General features: G+C 38.5%; 1 protein-coding gene across 4 annotated transcripts in view; it reads right to left on the reverse strand.

Annotated features, from left to right (window-relative positions):
• Positions 1–20048, reverse strand: part of ntm (neurotrimin) — a 993858-nt gene that overhangs the window by 234452 nt on the left and 739358 nt on the right. For 2 of the 4 annotated variants that reach the window (XM_030437993.1, XM_030437992.1), the window contains exon 1: positions 16754–17123. In XM_030437993.1, the coding sequence (XP_030293853.1) occupies positions 16754–16926 (173 nt within the window). In that variant the 5' untranslated portion in view covers positions 16927–17123. Of the gene's footprint in view, positions 1–16753; positions 17124–20048 lie in introns of those variants that run through there. The other 2 variants (XM_030437991.1, XM_030437990.1) reach the window with 2 other exon arrangements.

Consider the following 20048-nt stretch of genomic DNA (forward strand, 5'->3'; position numbering starts at 1 on the left):
TGCCTGCTCTAACTGCACTTTGGCTAAAATAACTTTTACTGACATTACACTTCAAAGTGGAGAGATGGGCAGAGGAGATGTTTGTTGTGCGCAATTACAGCTGAAAATAAGTAAAGGTATTTGTTACCTATATAACCTACACCTAAATACGATCTGGCTTTTGAGTGAAAACAGAGGTAAGGTATTCACATGAGTTGGATGCGCTCATTTAATCATTCATTTGTTCTCACCAATTGCTCATGAGAGGGAGCTCCCATCTTGCAGCTACAGTGTATGTTTACTACTGATGATGCCATTTATCATCGATGACATGTTTTATGGAACCCTTCACAGATGGAAGGACATCAAGCTTTTGTTCCTTTTTATTCCGGTATATCTGCCAGACTTTTCATTTATTGAACTTGCATAACTTTATAGACAGACATCATAACGTTGACAAATGTGATTGCTTTCTCATTACATAATCAACATCAGCAAACATCAGGGCCTACCTGGCTCTCCCTGCTGGAAATGAACTATTTTTCACACACTACATTAACCTAAGTGAGCATGGCTAACATTAAACCCGCTTAACATCAGCATATTAACATTGTCAAAGTGAACATGTTAGCATGCTGCAGGCTTTCATATTTAGTTCAAAGAACTGTTTTGCTTAAGTACCTCCTCACAGAGCTGCTAGTATAATTTATCCACTTAGTTTTGTTGTGAAACTAGTGCCAATATGATGGACAGATAACACGTATCGGTTGATGAAGGTTTTTTTTTTTTTTTTTTTTTTTACTTCTCACATATGTTTAACTGTATCTGGGAACAAAAGTAAAACAAATAAAAATAACAATACACAGTTTAAACTTAATAAAATACAGTCCAATGCTGATTAAATGGTCAACAAGTCCTATATATAACGAAACATGTCACAGCAGGATAATTCACCTGATTCCTCCTCATCCCTGATTATTCATATGGTCAGTTTTATTCATGTACCATAGTTAAACAGAGGCACTGGCAATGTGTAGCCTTAAACCAACTTTGCTAACTGTATTAGGGAAGCAACTAGTAATTGTTTTCATTATCTATTAATCTGCTGATAGAACCACAGCAAATAATGAAAATGCCTGTTACAATTACATAAAGCAAAAGGTAATGTAATGTTTGTCCTACCAACAGTCATAAACCTAAATACATTGTGATAATGTACTATCACATAAGACAAAGAAAAAAAAACTCTTTGGTATTTATTTGTCATTTTTGACTGGAAATTACTAAAAGATCTATTGATTATTAGTTTGATAGTTTGAGAATATTCCATTTACCTCCAAAATTAGATATACAGTTTCTTTATTGAAGTCCATATGTCTTAAGACTTAAAGCTCCTGCAAACTCTAAGCTGAAAGCCTTACTTATCCTTGTGTCTCTGGTGCAGCTAATGCAAATTTAGTTCAAGTGTTTTAGGAGTATGGCTCAAATTACTTTTGTTTGTTCATATTTGAATTAAAAAAATATGTTTTATTTCTTTGCAGATTGTATGACCTCTACAGGAGCTCTGTATATTCCACTGTGCTTGTGTCTGGTTTGCCAAAGCAACAATGGGGTATATCTATAACTAAGCTTTGTGTTAGTAAACAGCTCATTTGTGTGTGCGTACGTGTGTGCAAACGAGCACAGTGCCCTGTAGTATTGATATCTTGGTGCTAAAGGGGAGGTGGAGCAGAGAATCTTTTAAGCACATAATCCTGAGCACTCCACCTCTCTCCCACCCACCTCCTCATCTAAAACCCAGACAAGGCTGGAGCCCTCCTAAACTCAACGAGACACTACAGCAAAGCTCTGCTCATGTTGCCCATGTCTACCTGTCTACCTTAATCAAGCGCTAAAATGAGTACTGCTTTAGCCATGCTGGTAGCACAAACATATATGATATGATAAAAATAATTAAATGAAATGTGTTATGAAATGTGATTTAATTTGTTTTATATTCATAATAACAGCACACATGTTGCTGTTGTTAATTTTTGTTTTGTTATAAAATGTCACAGGAGTTAATTAGGAGTTATTGTTTACTTAAAATACAGCCTCGATGACCAACAGTGGTCTCTCTGAATACAGGGGCTACAGTATGGAGGTGATTTGCAACATCTTTGACCGGGACTGTGACTTTGGGGACAACAAGACATGGCAGGAAGAGAGAGGAGAGGAGAGGCATCAGCAGTATGTGAACATGTTCGAGAAAGCTTCAAATTGCTGGGGGTTAAGGCTAGAAAAATCTATCTGCACAATGCAACCTGCCTGTACTGATTTCAAAATTCCTGGATAACAAAAAATTAATGTTCACACAAGGGCACTTGTCCAATCAGCCACACTTCATTGCAGTGCCTTTGTAATTTCCTGGACTGCATTCAAGGCGGAATTAAATCACTTCAAAGCAAGACAAGTGTGAGAGGGGAGATGGAGAGAGAGAGGGACAGAGAGAGAGAGAGAGAGAGAGAGAGAGAGAGAGAGAGAGAGAGAGAGAGAGAGAGAAAAGATATCTTTCTGAAATTACTGACAATGAACCACCACTGTTCCACAGTTAGGCAATTCCTCACTCTGTAATCCACTGGAGATAGGAGATTATTCTCATCAACAATAGACAGAGCCTGTAAATGTAGGCCAAGCCCTTTCTCAGAGCATCTGCACAAGTTAATGTCATCAAGTACAACAGCAGACAACTCATTGGTCTTTTTTCGATTACAATGTATTAATGAAATGTGTGATTGCAGCACTTGACATGACCTTACGCTTTTCAACCTGCTGCCTTTTAGCTGTTGGATGCCTAATTATACAAGTCTAATTTGACAAATCATACTGAAATGAATGCCCTTTTAACTTTATTCAGTTCTTTTCACTTGTTCTCTTTACATGCTGAAAAGACCCACACACATGCGCGCACACAAACATTTTTCTCCACATGATTGAATAAAAGCAGGGTGACAAAACAAAGGAAAACCAACAATAAGTAAAGGATGATGCCTAACAAGGTGTCTATTTCTAGTTGCATCCATGGAGGTCAATAATTCCTGATTATGGAGACCTTAAAGGGCATTATTCTGCTTAAACAATAATCATTTGCCAAAGAAAGAATTGAGACCAATAATTAATATTTTAAAGCATTTTGCAATCAAAAAATAAAGCTTTTCGCAAACAATAACTCTGTTTCCACGGTAACATCTGAGAGTTTGAATAATAGACTGAACAATTATTACCATCCCATTATTGTTGGTAATAATATCTATATATATTAAAACTGCATATTTGAACCTCTTTCAATACTATTTTTCCGCAGTATCAATACTGAAAACAGCTGTGCTTTCTCACTCTCTCTTGTCTCCTACATCGAGTCTACACATAGTGTCTACATGGGCCTGCCTCCTCCAGCTCTTTTGAATATGGTCAGATGTAATTTATCTTAAATTCTGGTGTGCTGAACACACAGTGCTCAAGCCTTGGTATGAAAAAAAATATTTGGATACATTAAAAAAAAAGTTTGGCACTCAACTTTTCCCATGTAGTATCAAACATGGTATCAAATGTCGATATTTTTCAAGCTATTATATCAGAGTTACAAATTCCAGTGTAATGACAATGCTAGATCCCATAAGGTTCTCATGCAATGGAGACATTGTTCACCATTCTATTTAATTAGAAAAACCTTTGATATTACTTAGCAACAGAAGATGAACTAGTCTGCTCAGTTCATTCATATTTGGCTCAGCTGTTATCAAGAAAGCTAATATCATGCTAGCAAGATTCAATGTCATTAAGTCTGCGTACAGATGACAAACAGAACACCATCTGACAACATGTTTAACAACAAGACAGGTTAGCTATCCATCCATGTCACTGTCCCAAACCAATATCAAGACTTTTACAAATAAAAAAAACATGTGTATTTTTGGCAGCAACCTAAAGGAGTAAGTTGAATTGTCAATAAGATGTGAGACAGCCTGCTAATCCGTTCACCATATTAAATTAACAAGTAATGATTTAAGTCAAAAGTATCAAATATCTCATCACTCCACTGCACCTGATGCATGGTGATATCCACATGCTGTACACAAACAGATATAATCCCCTAATACTAAATTGTACATATAACACAGGAACGGAAGTAAAGGAGTGTGCATGTTTGTGCTCATTTCACTGACAATGCAACCTGACTTCACTCTTTACCATGTACGCTAAGATGATGAATACGAAGACTACTATGAATACGAAGATACGAAAATATCTATCAAAAAAAACTATCTAACACTGCCTGATTAAATTAGAAAAATGCTTTCAGCTTACAATTCTATTAGAAAGGACTCAGTGTCTCAAAATATTGTTAACTGATTAAAATTGTAGAGTGATCCTATCCTGTTGGAACTCTTGCCATCGAGCCTCTTCATTTTGAGGATGAAAACCCCTTTCTGAGACAGTAACATTGAAGACAATAGGTGAAAACATAGGACTGATGGATAGCAGCCTGGTTGGATAGTGCAAGGTGAAAGGAAATGGAAATACAGAGAAAATCGTTAGCATCCCTCTGTGAAATCAAATTATCAGCTTTTCAATCTTGGCCCAATACATATAAGGAATAAAATGAATGGACCTTTCAAAGAGACATGCATAAACTCCTAACATGGACTGGATAAGAAAATCTTCAATGCTGACAGCAAAGCTTTGGGCACTATTGTTTTTATTCACAACATTGATGCAGCAAACAAGCTGAAGGCACATGTGTCAGTACAACTTCATACATACATTAGTCAAATGGACATCCTGCATGCTAAACTAAATATCAAGGCAATTTATTTATTTATTTATGTTATTTATTTCGGGCATGTCAATTCATAAACATCACATTTCATCATTGTTCAAATAATACAACACACATGGCCGAAAGGGAAAAAGCGGGAGAAGCCAAAGCTTATCAAGTCCCGCCCCCATTACCCACAGGATAAAATCTTCATCCTGATCTTTTCTTGTCTTTTGCAATTTACTTTTTTCTTTTCTTCTCTTTTTTTCTTTTGTTATGACCTTTGACAAAACATATTACAGCAGTAGCATACAGAGCTGAATTCAAGCTCTAGACAGTACATACAGATTACATGTGTGTCTGCACATGTGTCCATATTAGTCCATCATGAGTGAACAACAGTCTCATGTTATAGCCTCATCTTATAGCCAGGCTTGCCACAAAGTGAGAATGTCCAATCGACAGAGAGCAAAAGTCCAGTGTATTTATTATTCGTTGAGATGGTGTTGGGATGGTGTAAGAGCCCTTTAATGCATTTTTATGTTATTCATCAGTCTCCTCTGCAGCTTTCATCGCTGTTAGCTTCGCCATGTCCTCCCGATTGGTGGCTACATCAACTCGCATCTGTATCACGAACTCGCGGATTGTTGAGATGTCAGAGCGTATCCCAACCACAGCACTCCGAGTATTTGCGTTGTCCGCCCTCGCACTGGTCTGCTCAGTAGCGATCTTTCTCATTTTCCAATATTGCATAAAGATTCCAAATCCCAAAGCGATCGTTACAATTGTCATGAACGTGAACATGTACACGTCCTCGACATCCTCCACATCCAGTGCGGCAAGGCAGAGGACTCTCCAATTTTCCCAACCATCCATAACGTAGCCGGACATGAAGGTCCCGTCAATTAAAAACTTCTCCCTGCTTGAAATCGACCCTTGTCCCTTAAACATTTAACCTGAATGCTTTCCTCAGGCAGCTCGAAGAGAAAGGACTAAAATGTTAACATGATGTGGCTCTAAGACGAGCATGGTCTGCACAGGTAGATAAGCGTCTCAGGAGGTTGTCAGCCCACCTTGGCCACTGTCATGCTGACATTCATTAATCGCAGTCTCAGGTGGCTGCATGTCTCTTTTTAAATCTGTGTGGATTTTTCTATACATTCACACATCTGTTCCCTTGACTGCTGTCCTAACATTTCATGGAGAGATGCATCCAGAACCAATAGCAGCTGATCATCAGAAAGCCAACAATGGAGGAGACAAAGAAAAGCAGAGTTTTTCCAAAGTGACAAAACAGAGGGCACTTAAAACCTCAGTCGTGTGCCTTTTCATATGTGCCTTTATTTTTATGCTTTGAAATAATTTTTGTAAGAAAGTGGTATGAGTACTGCCATTTTAGTGAGGTTTTAACCTTTTAACCTGTAATCTTTTTTATATTATACTTGCAGATAACTGAAGCTAAATGTTTGCCACTTGGAATGTTTAACTATATTTTCCAAAGCACATTCAACAGAAAATTAATGGTGGAAATTTACAGTTACTAATTGGAAATTGGACATTTCCCTTCATCTGGTTTTGTTTGCAATCAAACTGAATTACAGTGGAAAAAATAAAACATTGTTTATTGGTATGTAATCAACAAAAGGGAATACAGTTGCGTTTTATCTTCGAATATTGTTAGAAAATGTATGTAAAAAAAATCTATATTTTAACAATATTTAAAATGAGTCACATTGTTGTATAAATATTGTTTTTAAGCATGTGTGTGCCTACATTAGATGCTGCAACACAGCAGCTTTGCTACACTAGGAATGGATCAACTGGTCAGAGCTCACATCACATTGAGATAAACTGATAATTAGTTATTTATACATCATCTGCACAAATCAGGCCACAGCACTGAAAAAAACACAAATACAAAAGAAATAGTCGCTCTGACTTTCTTTAATTTAAAATGTGATAACACCCTCAGTTTTGGCAGTTGTCAAAAAGGGCAATGGGGAGCTTGTTAGCACAGTGCACAACAGGGGTGGTGAGTCCCACATCCATAACATCATTTGTTTCAGAGGAATGCAATACTACATCCAAATTTTCCCAAGGACTATGAAGGTAATAAAAATTGGCTCAGCTAGCTGATGGAAGGTGGCCTACCAGCATAGTGTATGCTACTGCCAATACTTTTATCCTTTCTCTTATTTCCCTTGTGCTTCAATTGTACTGTTGAATTGTCATGTTCTGTCTCTCATTTCCTATTTTGTAATCCCACTACACTGTTATAGAAAAAAAGTAGTAAGTAGTAATCACAGCTATGTGTATTAAAGTTCTATATAAATAGAGCTGGGTTAACAGTTACTGAGGTTGCAACTCAGGATGTCAGTTGACTATATTGACAGAGTGAAAAGGAGTCTGCTGTGAATGCTAAAGAAAAGCTATGAGAAGGTGTCCTGGGTGGGAGCTGGAAAAGAACCCAGTCTTGACTAGCTGGCAGGAAGCCTGATCACACTAGTGCTAGATAGTCCGCTGTCCCACATAGAGGACTGGCTTCAGCACGCCTTAAAGGTATATGGAAAAATACAAAAAAAAGGGAAAACAAACATTTAAATGACAGGTATTTTTAATTTCCAACCTATTCGTGCTCATGAAAATCCCCATAGTCTTAGAGTTAAAACAAATGTACTATTTCCTGTCTTCAAAAGCCATGCAAAAATGATGTGCACAACTTGTGGACAAATATAAACATTGTGAAACGGTCAGGGTTTGGTTCGGCTTAGGCACAGAAATCACTTTGTACCGTAGGGTTCAGGAAACATCATACTTTTACTTACAGTAGCTAAGTAGTAAGTGAGGATCCTCCTGGAAGAAAGTCCAGTGATTGAATCTTCCTACTCCCCATAGCGCCCCTCTCCATGGACTTTTCTCATTCTTTACAGTACTGCACAAGAGGGGTGCTTCAAGAAGTGACACAACAGGGGTAACTACAGCATCAAACTTAGGAGAATTGGGTGACTGACCAGGCAGTGATGGGAGGGAGAACTGGGTGGCTTCACCGGTTAAATGCTTTTCATGTCAATCAGCCACTATAGACAGCTGGGCAGTATGTATAAAGTTGAACATCCAGCCTCGAAACAGCATGTGCCTTAGATTCAAATGCCTTTTTAACTGATGTGACTGCATGAGTGGGCACTCATCAAGAAGATTAAAGAAAAGTACGACCCCAGAATTTGCAAATTATTTTCAGATTGAAACACCCATTACTGCTCAGCCTGGAGGCTGATGCACATAATGGCAAGTTCAAACTTGCCAGTCCCATTGACATGTGCAAGGCTTAACAGTAATGACAGTGCTTGACAATTTGGGGAGGATAGGAGCACCAACAAAAGTTTTGTTTTCCATGGACAGTACAAGCATTCCTTTGAACTGATTATGAGCTTTGACATAAAGCAGAAAAATAGGATTGCCATAGACATGCTCTCTGACTTCTACCACTTACAGCCTGCAATTATAGACACAGCAGCACTGTCCTTGTTCCTGAAGAGGGTCAGCAGTGAGGGCTGAATGTCAGGACAGGAGTTGACTAGAACTGTCAAGTACTTTAACAAGAGCCTACTAATCTTGTTCATCATATGCATCTGATTCTACAGGCAGTTATTTAAAATGTGCATTTACTTTTGTCAAATTATTCTAAATTACAGATATTCCTTCTCCCCCATGTTGGATTTGTCAGTGAAGATCTGTATAGGTACTAAATGTTAATCACCCCTTAGTGTCCCAGTAGGTCCTGAACAATGTTTATGCAGAAAACTGATGCAATAAACTGTATTCCCTACACATGAACAGAATTGCTTCCCTAACAACCCGATACAGGTAATTATAATTGTTATCATGGACAAGGACAGAGATTCTTATACTAAGTACATACATCTAAAAGAACCCGGATCAGCACATTGCTGACCGCCATCTGATACAGTTAGTCTCACTATACTGTTGTTGGTATCCTGAGCAGTCACCCTGGCTCATTTGCTCACAGTAAATTAAACAACATCCAAGATGAGCTCCTCCTCATTTTGCAGATGTCCTGCTGGAAGCCAAAGGACCACTCGGGATCCCTGGACACCAGTTCATGAATCAGTAGCAGCGATTAGATGGACAAATTCAGTCAATGGATAATAAAGATTGAAATAGTTAATGCGGCTATGGTTTTGTCTTAAAAAATATACTTTCTATTGTTATTTTTCCTTGTTTTTACCATCGTCATTGGCTCCAGTGGAAGTTCAGACAGGAAGACAACTGTTTAGCATGCTCAGTCCTTAGACAATTATTAGTGAGCATGAGTGAGAGGAGTAGATAAAAGCATGGTATGAGAAATTAACTGTCATTACCTGGGGGCTGTTAACTGACATCAGCTGCTCACATCAGCTGGGCACATCCATCCAAAAGCACAGCAACACACCTTGACTATAAGCCTATCATCGTGCTGCTGTCTTTTTAATTACGATTGTCTCTCTGCTTTGAGTTCATTATGGTTGCTATTTTACGCCCTCTGCCTCCCCATCACTGCCCAGTCTTCGTAAATTCACTAGCTTCATCATTGCATCAGCCTGTCTCAGAAGAGTCATCAGCCAACACCACTACCAGGGTCTCAACTCCATGGGGGGATTCTTCTTGCTGCTGCTCAGGGCAGACACTTATCAATCACAAAATCTCCCTGAAGAGTCTATGTTCCAACGACTTTCTGACAAGTCTTGTTATCACATATCATATGCCGTGACATATCACATACGGGGAGGGGCCAGGGTCAATCTTCGCATAATGGTTGAATAATTCCCAGTGAAAAACGAATAACGCTTTTGCTTGAAATGCACATCCCTAATAGACAGTACTTCTTCAATCCAACTACAATCATTCTGAGATTCCAAATTAACTGTTTACATTGACGCTAAATAAAGTGATCGAATAAGATGTGACTTCACATGGACCAAAGCATTTAATCAGAAAATAACATTTTTGACATGTGCAAAGTCGTTCCGCCCTCTGTGAAGTGTCTAATCTTCCGGAAATACATTAGACGCAGAAGAAAATACGTTTTTATTTTCTTTTATCAAGTCATTCATTCATTCACTCATTTAGTTAACAAAAATGTTTTAACTGCAACAGACGTAACCCTATGTTAGCTGCACGTGAGTATATAAGTATATTCCAGTTGCTTACGATACAGCACTTACCAATGACCTGGATGACTGAGAACCTTCATCAAAACATTATATTCTAACCAGAGATAAACGATCAGATTAAGTGTTTTCATGGATATAAAGCATTATTATGATCAGCAATTTGCAGCACCCGTCTCGATCTGACTGAAAATGATTTCCCATCAGGCTCGATCTGATCCATCTGTTCAAATTAAGGTAGTTCTTCTGAATATTGGAGAACTATTAGGGTCAATGTAAACTCGGTTAGTGTGAGGTAACAAAATAATTCAAAATGTCCAGGTTCTAGGTACAACGTGTTACATTAATGACAGTCTATGACAGTATATGTTCAGAATAGAGCTGTCCAAAATGATTATTTTTCAAATGATTAATCTAGCAATTATTTTTTCAATTAGTCGACTAATCTAACGATTAATTACCGTTACATGACCGAACAAAAGTAACATAATAACTGTCGTTTGTAACTTATATGATGAAAAAAATACAGCATCTGTCACCTGCAAAAACCTTTAACTCACTCAAGTGGCTGTGTTGATAGAAATTACCGCGATGGTAAGCCCTCCTGACCAAGACTTCAGTGAACTTTCCCCCAGAAAACAGCCTCCGTCCCCGCAAGTGACAGAGTCACGCAGCGACCTGTTTACTGATGGTGATTATGTAATAATGTAATTTATTACATCAATCACTACACATTATAAACGGTCCCCAGGTTTAGATTGACAGGGGGACACCTTGGTACGTCGGGGTGTTTCCCGGCCCCTAAACATTCTGGAATGACAGAGAATTGACGAACCGCCGCTGCGGCGTTAATGCAGTGTCTCTGTGTGAGAGGGGCTATTCTCAGCCTCCGCAGGTAATACCATTTCCTGTTTGGGACGACGTGTCGACGCAAATTATTCATGTCGACGAATTTATGTCGTCGATTACGTCGTCCCAGCCCTAGTTCAGAAATTATGTCAGATAAGACCTTGCATCAAGAGTAGCTTTAAACAAATTCTTGTTGGACTTTTGCAGCACTGGTAAGGGTTGTGTAGAGCAGTGGTTCTCAAACTGGGGTCCCTGGATCCCTGGGGGTCCACGAGCTACAGCTTGGGGTCCTCAAATTAATTTGTAATAATTTATGCTGTATCATTACATTTGTGTAAGTACACATGGGAACCACTGCGCCAATAAAACAAAAATACTGATCCAATTACTCCCGCTTATGTTAGCTTCGGGCCAATCAATACTCTCATATGATTGTATCACGTAAATCTGACACACATTACTCGCTCTCATCCTTGCTCAGGACGCACTGAGCGTACAGCTCCTGCTGATGATTAGCTAGCTAGTGGCAATGGATGCCTATTTAAGACTGTCCAGTTCATCAAGTGATGCTGAGCCCAAACCAGCTAAACTATTGATAACAGCAATGGAAGAGCAAAACGTGTTGTGTGTTTTCAGGTGCTAGCTAATAAAGCCATGAAGCCCGCCAAGCTAAAGCAGCATCTGATGACGAACCACCCGGGGCTTAAGGAAAAAACTAATTTTTTTTCCACCAAAAACGTGAGCAATATATGCTTCAGAAAACATGACTGGTGAACCTGGCCACAACTTCAAAAAAAGGACAGAGGGCTTCATATTTGGTGGCTCAACGGATCACAAAAAGTAAGAAGCCACACTCAATTGGACAAGAACTTCTTCTGACACTATGAGAAGGAGAACTGAAGAACTATTAGCTGACATTCAGTCACCGCTACTGGATAGACTGCGTTTATGTGAGCAATTTTCTATTCAGCTGGACAAATCAACGGTGAGCGAGCACTTCAGCTCATACATCTCCAATGTGAACACTGATAAGCTGGGACTGGGTGCGCGATCCCGTAAGGCAGAAGAGCAGCTGATGAGTATCCCGAACTCACTGCTGAGGCTATGCAAATATCACTCCCTTTTCCTACATCGTCATTTTCCACTTTGACTGCAATGAAGAATAAGTACAGGGCCCATTTACAAGTGGAGGATTATCTTAGAGTCTGTCAACAATCACTCAAGAATAGAGAAACTGTATTGTGAGAGACAGGCTCATCCTTCTCACTAATTTAGTGAGTTATTGATGTGAGTGTGTGAAGTGATTTGTGTGTGATGAGACTGATAAAGCCTAATGCAAATATTTATGACTAGGCTTAATTACTAAAACTAGGGCTGGGCGATATGGCCTCAAATCAATATCATGATATATTGAGCAACTCACCTCGATAACGATAAATGAACGATAAGTAACCCCCTCCCCGCACCTAAATAAAAGGAAAAAAAATCCTGTGTATTTACAGAAATGACACTTTAAAAGGACTTTAAAACTACATTGTAGTTAAGATTTATATTATTTATTTAGTAGTTAAGAACAACTGATAAGCACACAACTGAACAGCTGAAAAGCACAGATTACTTGAAATGACAACAACTGAACAAGTTTAAAAGTATAAAATATACAGTCCCTTATAAACAAATTCTAAGCTTCTCGCTTCTCCCTTTTTTTATTTCTTCGAATTGAATCACGTGGTTGTACTGCAGGTGGTGGAAGAGGTTGGATGTAAATAAATAAACATTTTGAGGACTTCAGAATCAGAATCTAAGACATGAGACAAAATAGTAGAGAAGTTGATATTGCTGCTTAATAATATGTTAACCTCTTGAGCATTAGAGAACTTTTTTTTACCATTATTTTCTTTATCATTATATATTTTTGATAGACACAGAAACTGTTTCAGAAGTCAGTGGGTCACATGACATGGAAGCTATTGAGAAAAAAAATCAAGATTTCTGCATATTAATATTCATATAAAATAGATGAAGCACTAAAGTACAATAAACATAGCTGTGTCTCATTCGTCCAGTTTACTAATACAATCTGCTGCTGGAGTCACTGGGCCCCATGACATGGAAGATATTGAAAGAACTGCAATTATTTAGTATTAATATATTTATGCTAAGTAATTTGATGACAGTCCCTAAATCAGTTTCCAGCGATTCAGTGCCATGTTCTGGGAGGTGAGCTGACCGTCTTCCTGCTGCTCACACTGGGTGAACCTCAGTAAAGTCGCGGCTGGACCCGAGTAGAGCTTAGAAACAAGCCCAACCCGAGCCCGTGCACGTTGTGTCCGAGCCAGGCCCGACACACTGAATGTAATTATGAGCTCTAGACCGATTTAAAACGACAACTGTTTAATACGTGGGCTGTTATAACTGACGTTCTCGACTACAATTGCGAGTTGTTTGAACTACAGAAATCTTAATGAATAATGCAACAAGTGCGCACTTAATGCACTCGACAAAGCCGACAAATGTTATTATCACGGCCCACGACTTGTTTAAAATGGGTCCACACCTCCGACTTTCCTCCAAACTTGCTCAAAGTTAATTCTACTGTATTTATTTTTTTCTTTACATCTTCATGCTCCATGTTGCACTTAAGCTACACAATCAGTGATGCCGGTAACACGTTACTAGTTTTGTCATTTTCCTTAGTAAAAAATATATATTTTTGCTTTCTTCTTGCGTCTCGGGAAGTGACGTCACGTACGCGAGAAGTCACGTTTTCCAGCATGAGGACACTCACGTGTCAGACCACGCAGAAACACAAATGCAAACAACAATGGAGGGAGGAGAGAGATGCGCGCTTTCTAGCTGTAAATACAGTCATTATTTTGAGTGAATAAAAAACAAAACACAAATGTTTGATCAGTGGACCGGCCCAGCCGAAGACAGTGGCCTGTTGCAGCCTTTGAACGCAGCATCATTACACAAACTGTCCGCCACTCACAGCGAGAGTGGGTTCACTTGATTACTAACCTGGCATAGCTGGGGTCGCATCGGAGGGCGGAGTTTGCCATCAAATTAATGTAAAATAAGCACATCGGTATACGCTGTGGTAGATTAATCAAGTGGACCTAACATGTCCCCTGACCCTAGTGGATGTTATGCCTATGACACCGAATATACCGACATGGCCAAAATGACGTCGGTTATCGTTGTAAATTTCGGTATCGGTAAATTTTCGGTTTATTGCCCAGGCCTAACTAAAACTGTTATGATGTTGTTCAGTCTTCTGCCAACAATTTCAGTAAGGGACAATATGTTCATTATGTTATGGTTAAACCAAAGCTTTTCACTGGGTTTAAAATTTACTGTATTAATTAGGACTTTGCCAGTCTTACACAGTCAAGCTGACACAGGTAGAAAAAACATGGCCGATAAGAGCACCAGCAGATCTAAAGGTAGTCATAAACAGTAACTTTATGTTGACATTCCCTTTTCAGTGTTTTACATTCTCTTGTGATAGATGGACAGAAGCTAGCTCGTAAACTGTTGATTTTTCAAGTTGATGTCAATAGAGACTACCAGTAGTAAAGGTTTGTAATATGCGTATGTATAGTCATTTGAAAATATGTCACTCTGACAAGGCTCGAATAGTCCTATGTAAATTGTCCTATTTCCTATGTAAATATGTGTTCCTCTCCTTGAGAATGTGTTGTTTTTTCAATTGTTGGTTTTACACAATACCTCAAAGCGCTTTAGCCATGAAACTTGAAAAATTAACTGTGTTCATTAGGACTTTGCCAGTCTTGTTACTGTTCATTTTCTGAAAGCTTTAAGATCTGTTACTTGAAAATTAGAAATGCTGTGAGGTCAAAATGTAATCTGAATAAAAATCACCCCAATTCCTACGGCATCTAGGAGTACAAATGTCAGTAAACATATATTTAATCGGCACGGGGATTATAAGGGGGTCCTTGGAAAATGTTTTCCCATGAAAGGGGTCCTTGGCCACAAAAAGTTTGAGAACCCCTGGTGTAGAGAGTGTGAGAGATTGTTCGTAGCTAGTCAAATATTACTGATAGACAGATGCAGTACAAACTACATATACTGTTGGAATACAGTCCCAATACTATAATTTCTTGCTTCCGTACAATACCTTGAAAAAGATCAATATATACCATGTACTGAGGATGCACAATTAAAAACAATATTACCGATATTACCAAAATGGCGAGCGCAGGATCAACATCGCAGGAAGCTGCAATTTGCTGATAAATGTAAAATGTGTGACAAAGCAGTGTTATAATGAAGAACTGTGGTGTTGCAAAGATGTCCAAACCTTGTTCTTCAAATGTAAGAAAACGTGTTTGTTCGTACAGAACCCAACAAATGTCACGTCTTCATGATTTTAGTAGTTCAATTAAATGAAAATGTTAATTGTGATGCAAAAGTTATCCCTTTCAATAACCGTGAATTATATTGCAATCGCAATATCTGTAAAAAGGAAATACCATACCTTTCAGCCTTACCATATTTCAAATATCAAAGGGAAAAACACAATATCTATATACAATTTTAGGTTTTTATTAAATGATAAATATAACAAGGTTTGTGTACTGTATGTTAAGTACAACAGCACCAAAGTTTATTTAATTCTGGATGAGATAGGGCTTTGACACAACATAGATCAAAGCAAAATGCAGATAGAACTGGCGTCAATAATGCGAAGAAATACATATTTAACAGGTTAAAATATTCTGAACAAATATTCATCAATGTTATAATATTTTTGACAATGCAACCACCTATAACCTACATGAAAACATGTCAGCTTTCAGTATACAAAGGGTACTGATTTCACGAAGGGCCATCAATGTGGCTGATTTGTTCATTTCTGGAATCACTGGCTGGGAAACACATGCACCAACCTGAAGGAAGTTATTGACAAAACAAACAAAACAAAACAAAAAAAGCGCAAGAAATAAATAACAAAATGTTTTAATGATGTGACCACGTGTATTTTGAAAGCTCTGATTGGACACGGTAGGCCTAAACTTCAACATGCACCATTGGGATATTTTTGGCAGTGGACAGTCTTCAGTCTGATCTCAGAAGAAAAGGCTGAAAATTACTTAATAAAAAATTACTAAATAATTGCCTGACACTTCCTGTAAATTCATTCTTATTAAGGCAGCAGTACATCTGTACAGTGGGCATGCAGAGGTGTACAGCAGGACTTCAACCATCAACTGTTAACAACATTGCTCCTGAGCCCACCGAGTCCCACACACACTGCTCACACTGGTATCAAAGAAAATCCCTTCCTTTTGACCATTGTGATTATAGCTCATGTTACATTTCACATTCCCGACAGCACTTGAAAGCAACATAAATCCTTTTACGTCCAGTAAGCCTCTGAAGGCGCATTGGGGGGGAAAGGTCACCACAGACAATCTCCCATCCTGAGTAATTGCTAGTCAATCCATCCCAGCGCCTGCAGCCGCCTCTTTACTGTGTGTCTGTGTGTTTTGTCTCGTTGTTCTATCCACATGTGTCCTCCTCCCTCAGCCCCTCAGCACAGACTTGACGGTTGTTTTTTTGCTGTTTCTCTCTTCCCAGACACACACTTTTTCTCCCCTCCACCCTTAGTTCTGCACCGTTACACAACAATTAAAACCGCTAAGTCTCTCGTTAACAGCTGCTAAAAGATTAGGAGAGTATCGCTTCTGGATTGAGTGTTTTCCAGAGACTAATCCTCTGAAATCCCCCTTTTTTTTCCACGGCGGAAACATGATAAAATAGACAACACTTCAGTCGTGTTTCTGTCTCGACCTCCCCTCCGCTAAATGTTTCAATTACGACAGCCTGCAGACAGCGCTCAACTTTGGGAATACTGTTGGTGAGCAGCAGCGTGAGGAGGGAGAGCTGAAAAAGATAAAATAATTTAAAAACAGGAAATATGTTAACTCACCTGAGAAAGACCGTCTCTCCTTGTCGCACGGTAATATTGTCCATCACTTTGTTGTCGGATTGAGAATCCCCTTGGCTGCGGACCGGCAACCCTGCAGGCACAAGAAGCAAAATCCTCAGCGAGAGCAGAACTGTGCATTTTGAAAAAGCGACAAAGTATCCGCGGAGAGACATCGTCCGTCTTTAGAATGAAGAAGTGTATAAAAAAGAAAAAAGAAAGAAAAATCCCACAGCGAGATAGTGAGTCCGTCTCTCCGTCCCGCCAACGGTCCCGTAGAGATTATTTACCCCCGGTTCATTAGTCTTAATCCAGATCTACTCGTCAGGTACCCGCGGTGTGCAGGGGAGGAGAGACACTCGACCCTATCTGACTGCACTGTAAAACATCCACTGTTTATTGTTTTTTGAAAAGGACGGAGGAAAAAATAATCCCATATCACTGTGGCAGTTTACGATGTCTCCGATTCGTTACTAAGTTTTTCTTTTTCTTTTTATCATAAGAAGTAATAAGCGGCAAAAAAAAAAAAAAAAAAAAAAACTTTCAGGTCATATTTTTAACTGTTAATCTGAAGCCCGTGTGCCTAAACAGCAGGCGAGCAAGAAAAAACACCACATGCAGGTGTAGAAAACAAACTGAGATGCAAGTATGCGATTTGCATCGGCTGTCAATAAGTTTCTCTGCCGGAGCCCTTCATTGAGCACTTTCCGTCTCGCTAAGTCAGAGATGGACAGTTGGGGTAGTGGTGAGAGCAAAATGGAATTACATTCACAACAAGTTCACCATGATAAAAAAATAAAGACAGAGCATTTTGTATAGTGCTTTTATGGATTATTTGAAATTTTACTCTGCATTGGTACATCAGCAGTGAGTTAGGCTATGTAAGTTATTGTTTAAGGTGACCATTTTCATCTCTTGTTCCAAATATATTCATATATTATACAATTCCCCACAAACTGTGTGACAAGGAGCAATATTTATCATAAAAATGGCAGTAAACAAATGCAGAACCCTGCAGACAGTGGGCCATAAGCATCTGTAATGGGGCTGCAACTATATCTATAGCATTTTCATAATATTTTCATTATTCATTCATTTATTCAAATGTTCTCAGTGACGTAAGACTTATAATTTCCAAAAGCCCTTGCTGTCATGTTTAGATAGTTTGTTTTGTGTCCAACCATATATAAATATATATATATATATATATATATATATATATATATATATATATATATATATATATATATATATATATATATATATATCTTTTTTGAGATATTTGTGCTGGTGTCAACACAAAGTGTTTTATTTTGAAAAGAAACCAGATGTTATATTGTTATTTTGGTGCTTTACTTCCTACCTGCTCTGTGCTAAATTCAGCTGAATTGCTACACCATGCTCCGGCATCCGCCAGATATAGAAGTCCTAGTTATCTGTTCCGGAGTGTTTGTAATTGCATAGCTTCTGTTTTGTTGAAGCTTTATTATTATCTTGTGGTAATAAAAAGAAGGTTGAATCTTTTAACATCTTGTAAAGTCTTTATTTTTTTACACAAAATGACATGTTGTAGTATCGATAAGACTATTGATAAGTATCGGTACCGATAAAATCCTAATGATATACATCCCTATGATAACCCTTTTTGAATGCATTACAGTCAGTGGCCTCCCCCATTGCCTTGCTTGTTCTGGTATCACCAGTAGCTTGTGATTGGTGCCATTTGATGATTGTTTTGTGTGATACATCAGGGTCTTAACAGAGGTTATTTTTCCCTACTAGTGCTGTTTCACTACATGTGAGCATGCACCAGTATCCCTTCAATTTCCTCTGGTGGCTCAGAAGTTACATAGTCAGAATACAGATATAACACATACAACAGCACATTACTAGTAGAGATACTAAAAAAGTTGCTGTTAGACAGTGTGAATTAAGTATGCTAGCCAGCCCCTCGTGAAGTTTCTCCTGAGATAAAAAACAAATCAAGTCTCATTGGCTTCATGAGTATGACCTGTCAAGTTCTTACCCCAATAAAACAAAGAATGCCTGAACACATATCAACTGAGAACTGGTGAGCCTGATGATACATTGTTTACACATTACCAGTTACTTATTGCTGACAATGCTAATTGGTACAAGAAGTCTTGGTTGCTTTGTAATGGCAGGATTGACATAACAAAACCTCTAATATAAAGCACCTTGTATAAAAGGATGAAAGCATAACGACTGCTGTTTTTAGATGCAACACCTGAATGGCCACTTGTTGTGGACAATGCTGCAATTTAATATCAATATCCTGAATTCGTATCTTTATTTCATTATTGAGCAACACATTGCATTGAAAAAGAAAAGGCTGTTTGCAGAAAAACAACTCTTTATCTCTGTCTCATTCACACACACCATGCCTATATTATGTTTTCTTTCATTCCAACTTCCTATTCAATTCAGTTTCAGACTGAAGCCATGCTGCTTGTCATAGAGGTAACTGCTAGCCTTAGATGTTGGCTGTGTATTGAGCCCTTGGATTCACTTATTGGTTCTCTCTGGACCTGTCTGGAACAATTAAGGGTTGATTGCTCTGATTTCATCTAAATAAACTATGAAGATACTGTCATCCAAAGTTCGTAAAGTAAGCACTAAAAATAAACACGTTTAAAGTATAAAACAGGGTTAAAACATGGAAACAAGCCAAACCCTTTTTTCTTGAAATAATTGAATCATGACAGTGTTTTACAGTGGAGATGTCACAGGACCAAGACAAGGTTTTATCCTGAGACGAGACAACATAAAAAACAGAGATGCAGTCTAATGACCAGTGTGACCTGTGTTCATCCTGCTCTCAGGTTTATACAACTCCTCAACAGACCAACACCAGATAGCACCATCCTTTTTTTGTGCATCATTAAGTGCAATTGGGTGACTTTAAAGGCAACTGCAAAATAGCACATATTACTATTATTATCCTCCTAAAAAGGAGAATGAGACAGACGGGTGTCATGGTAGCACTTGGGAACTGCACAATTATGATTATAGGCTACGTTATAACCAACCTCCATAATTGTAAACTGTGAAGTATGTGATGTTGAACACAAGAAAGAGAAGCCAGCTGCAGTTTATGGTGAACTGAGAAAACAGCTGAACTACAGTTTTTTGTGTATTACCCACAATATCAATTTAGCTACTTCTGCAGCAGCCTGAAGGCTAGATGAGCAATATTTGATCAAGTCCAGCACAAAAACTGATGTCTGACAATTTAATGTCATGTCACAAAATGTCAAACCTATAAGTGGTTTGTAGG

This window comes from Sparus aurata, chromosome 13, assembly GCF_900880675.1.
Source record: "Sparus aurata chromosome 13, fSpaAur1.1, whole genome shotgun sequence".
NCBI classification, from domain to species: Eukaryota; Metazoa; Chordata; class Actinopteri; order Spariformes; family Sparidae; genus Sparus; species Sparus aurata.